The sequence below is a fragment of the Protobothrops mucrosquamatus genome, unplaced genomic scaffold (assembly GCF_001527695.2).
Source record: "Protobothrops mucrosquamatus isolate PMUCROS unplaced genomic scaffold, P.Mucros_1.0 scaffold1188, whole genome shotgun sequence".
In the NCBI taxonomy this organism is placed as follows: domain Eukaryota; kingdom Metazoa; phylum Chordata; class Lepidosauria; order Squamata; family Viperidae; genus Protobothrops; species Protobothrops mucrosquamatus.
In genome coordinates this window covers 70,299-74,433 of record NW_015387400.1, presented here as the reverse complement: position 1 = coordinate 74,433, position 4,135 = coordinate 70,299, and the positions used below count along the sequence as shown (strand labels likewise).

At 38.5% G+C, this 4,135-nt stretch overlaps 1 protein-coding gene across 1 annotated transcript; it reads right to left on the bottom strand.

The window, feature by feature from the left end:
- Positions 1-380: 380 nt before the first annotated feature.
- On the bottom strand, positions 381-1,325 carry LOC107291786 (olfactory receptor 6X1-like). Its single transcript, XM_015820821.1, has one exon. The coding sequence runs from the start codon at positions 1,323-1,325 to the stop codon at positions 381-383; it is 945 nt and encodes a 314-aa protein (XP_015676307.1).
- Positions 1,326-4,135: the final 2,810 nt, after the last annotated feature.

Below are 4,135 nucleotides of genomic sequence, written 5' to 3'. Positions count from 1 at the left end.
AAACTGAACAGCCCTCTCTCAACAAAGGGGGAGGGATCTGACATCATCTATCTTCAGTCTATATCACAGTCCTTTCAGCAGTTCCAAGAAGGCTCCATACCCATTTGCACTACTCAGGTGACCCTGATGACACAGATAAACCTCCAAATGGCCTCAACGACTCTCTAAAATAATGTAAATGACCAGCTGTTTGCAAGGAGTATAAATCCTTCCATTCCCCCACCATCCAGTCAGAGCTAAAGAAGTTTCTTGGATGAGAAGCAATAAGTCTTCAAAAAAAAACAAGAAAGTCCAGTTGCCTCATGAAAAAGCACCTTTGGGATATGGTGCTCCATAGTACTTTAGTCAGTCATTTCTCTATTTTTTTAAAAGAAAAAACTTTATTTGTGGCTCTTCTTAAATACTTTATTCCAGGTTAATCCTCTTTTCAGAGAATCTTTAACTTCTTTATTCCTGAGAGTATAAATAAAAGGGTTGAGCAATGGTGTAACCAAAGTATTGAGAAGGGAGACTACCTTGTTCATATTTAACGAAGCATGTCCTGTTGGTCTGACATATATAAAAATAATTGCCCCATACAACAGAATAACAACAATTAAGTGAGAGATACAAGTAGAAAAAGCCTTTTGTCTTCCAGAAATGGATGGGATTTTCATCACAGTGGAGATTATGAAGATGTATGAAACCACCGTCAAGAGGGAATTGCTGAACACCACGATGGTGGCAACCACAAAGACTATCCATTCAATGGGATGAGTGTCAGTGCAAGCCAGCTTTAGCAATGGTCCAACATCACAATAGAAGTGATTGATAGTATTGGGGCCACAGAATGGAAGCCGGAACACTAGAACGGTTTGTACCAAAACGGTCATCAGACCACCAAACCAGGATCCACAAGCCAGTTGAACACAAACTCTGCTACTCATGATTGCGTGATAATGAAGGGGGTGGCAGATGGCCATGTAACGGTCATACGCCATAGCAGTCAGAAGGAAGAATTCTGTGGCCCCTAGGAAAAAGTGGGAAAAAGCCTGAGCTTTGCAACCAGTCAGGCTGATAGATTTCTTGATGGTGAGTAAATTGACCAAAAATTTAGGGATTGTAGCTGTCACGTACATGATTCCTAAGAATGAGAGGTTGCTGAGGAAGAAGTACATTGGCTTATGGAGATTAGGGTCATAAACCACAGTTGCAACAATGACAATATTCCCAGTGACGGTCAAGATATAGATCATCAAGACGCCCACAATCACCAGAAATCTTACTTTTAGGATGCTGGGAAATCCCAGTAAAATGAATTCGTCCACAACTGTTTGGTTCTTCATCCCAAACCTATTCATCCAAGAGCAGAATAATTGTTGAGCAGCATCAGAGGGATGATTCATCAAGATTATTATTCTACAGCTTGATGCTTTATCAGCCAACCCAAACCAACCCAAATCTTTGGCCTAGAAGCAAGTTCAATCAACATCATCACATTTTCCCCAAAGGTGCAGGGTCCACTTTTTGGGACCTAGAACCAAGTTCAGTGGGAATAAAAAAATGTGTTTACATTTTCCAGAGCTTTTAGTGAAATATGTATGGACCAGAAAGATAATGTTTAAAAATAAAGATGATTTATTTTAAAAATTCTGCAACATAAAGTTTTGTTGTATAGTTTCTATAACATGAATCTCTCTATCCATTTTTTTCTTGGGTATTTGAAGAAAATGTTGATCAAACTATGTGCCTATTTTGTTTCTTCTACATTGATGTTTGTTAACTTGGTATCTACACACCTCTATGACATGGCAATTTTAAGGTCTTCTTAAGAGGAAGTGAAGGGGAGCTCTCTGTCCCACTGATTTCCCCTGTTCAATTGTTCTTACTGTTTGTGTGTTTTTCCTAGCAATCAGTTAAAATCTACCTTCCATGTTACCTGAATCCATTAGTCTATCTTGTGAGCTATGGGGTGATAGAGAAAGGAGAAGACTTGACCTTCTTTTATGTGGTATCTTTCCAGAAATTGGAAGATGCCACATAGACTTTCATGTCCAACCTGTTCTTCAGTTCAAGAATCCAGATCAAAGCATTTCAGAGATATGGACGTTCAGTTTCCTCTTGATTTCATCCAATGGAAAGGAGTCTGCCAGATTTAGTATTCTCTCTGGCAATCTATATTGGGAGAGAGAAAAACAGACAAGCAAACATGTATGATGTATATAAGGGCAGCTAAAGCTATTCCCTCCATCTTTGATTGAAACCAAGAAATCAACTAGCAGGACTACTAAAACTCTGTTTTATTCTATTTGGCTATAACAACAGAATCTTGCTAGTCTGACTGTGCTGGATCTCCTTCTCTTTATTATGAATTAGGGAGTCAATTGTCTGATATACTTTTAAATGTTATCTGTTCATGGTGGACTTAAAACATTTTTTTAACCCCACATTGTCTTAGAAATGGAACTTGCATAGTTCCATCAAGGTCAACTTAATTCTCTACAGATATAGAAGTGGAAAGCTTTTCAATAATTTAATAAAATAATTAATCAATAAGTTTAATGTGTTACTATTATCATTTCACTCGCATTCAATTGCTTACAGAGAAATTTATGAAAAATGGGGTTGAATATACATTTAACTCAGTTATTTGACTTTATTTATTATACACAATTATAATTTTAGTTAGATTACCTCTTTTCTGCAAGAATGTGGTCAACTAGTCATTCACAAAAAAATGATAAAAGAAGACAAAATATTCACCTGAGCAGATGCTCAGTTTAATTCATGAAGCAATAGATTGGATGTTATTTCTCTTTTTCACAAACTAACTTAGGCAAATAGTCTAGTCTTTGTATACCACCTAGTGATGGATAATACAATCTTGGTAAGCCAACAACCAAGGTCAGAGAATAGGAAGAACTCCATAGCTCGCCCCTGTTTCAGATAGTCTCTCCTCTATTGAAAACTTCTATTGGAAACTGAAGGAAACAAAACATATTTCTTATAGACTATCATTTGGTTCCTGATGTTATGTCGATGCCTGATTGAGTCCAAAATAATATTCTTATGCCTCATCCCTAAATTTCTGTATTCAATTTGTATTCAGTAATGAAAATAGATTCTTCACCAAGGAAAAAAAAAATATTTCAAGGTTTTCTAATTATTCCACCAAGGAGAACAAATCATTAGAGAGAGAGAGAGAGAGAGAGAGAGAGAGAGAGAGAGAGAGAGAGAGAGAGAGAGAGAGAGAGAGAGAGAGAGAGAGAGAGAGAGAGAGAGAGAGCGCAAGGAAACCCTTGGAGACTTTAGTTGCCCAAAACAAGACAAAACAGAATTTAAATTATTTAAAATTGTGTTTCAAGATTTAATGCATCATTGTCATTGTCATCATCATCATCATCATCATCATCATCATCATCATCATCATCATCATCATCATCACCACCACCACCACCACCACCACCACCACCACCACCACCACCACCACCACCATCATCATCATCATCATCACCATCATCATCATCATCACCATTTTTTAGAATGCAGGATGAGCTGTTTACTTCTAAATGAGAAAGAAAATGTGTTACATTTTTCTATGGGATGAAGTTGTAGGTATTCCAATATTGGAGGTTTTTAACTTTTTAAGAAGAGATTGGACAAACATTTGTCTGAAATGGTACAGGGTTTCCTGCCTGAGCAGGGGGTTGGACTAGAAGACCTCCAAGGTCCCTTCCGACTTTGTTCTTATTCCTCCTCCTCCTCCTCCTCCTCCTCCTCCTCCTCCTCCTCCTTCTTCTTCTTCTTCTTTTTTATTATTATTATTATTATTCCAATTTGTATCCCGCCCTTCTCCCGAAGGACTCAGGGCGGCTCACAACATTATTAAAAACAAAGAGAGACCCACACACCCCACCGAATAAAACCAAATTAAAACCAATATTTTAGTGTTGTGAAAATTAAAATTTCTAAAAAACCCAATTTAAAAATCCTCCCTAGGCCAGGCCCGCTTGTTGGAAAAGCCATGTCTTGAGGGCGCGGCGGAAAGTAAGGAGATCCGGAATAATCCGGATCTCGGGGGGTAGTTCGTTCCAGAGGGCAGGGGCACCCACAGAGAAGGCCCTCCCCCTGGGGGTCGCCAGCCGACATTGCTTGG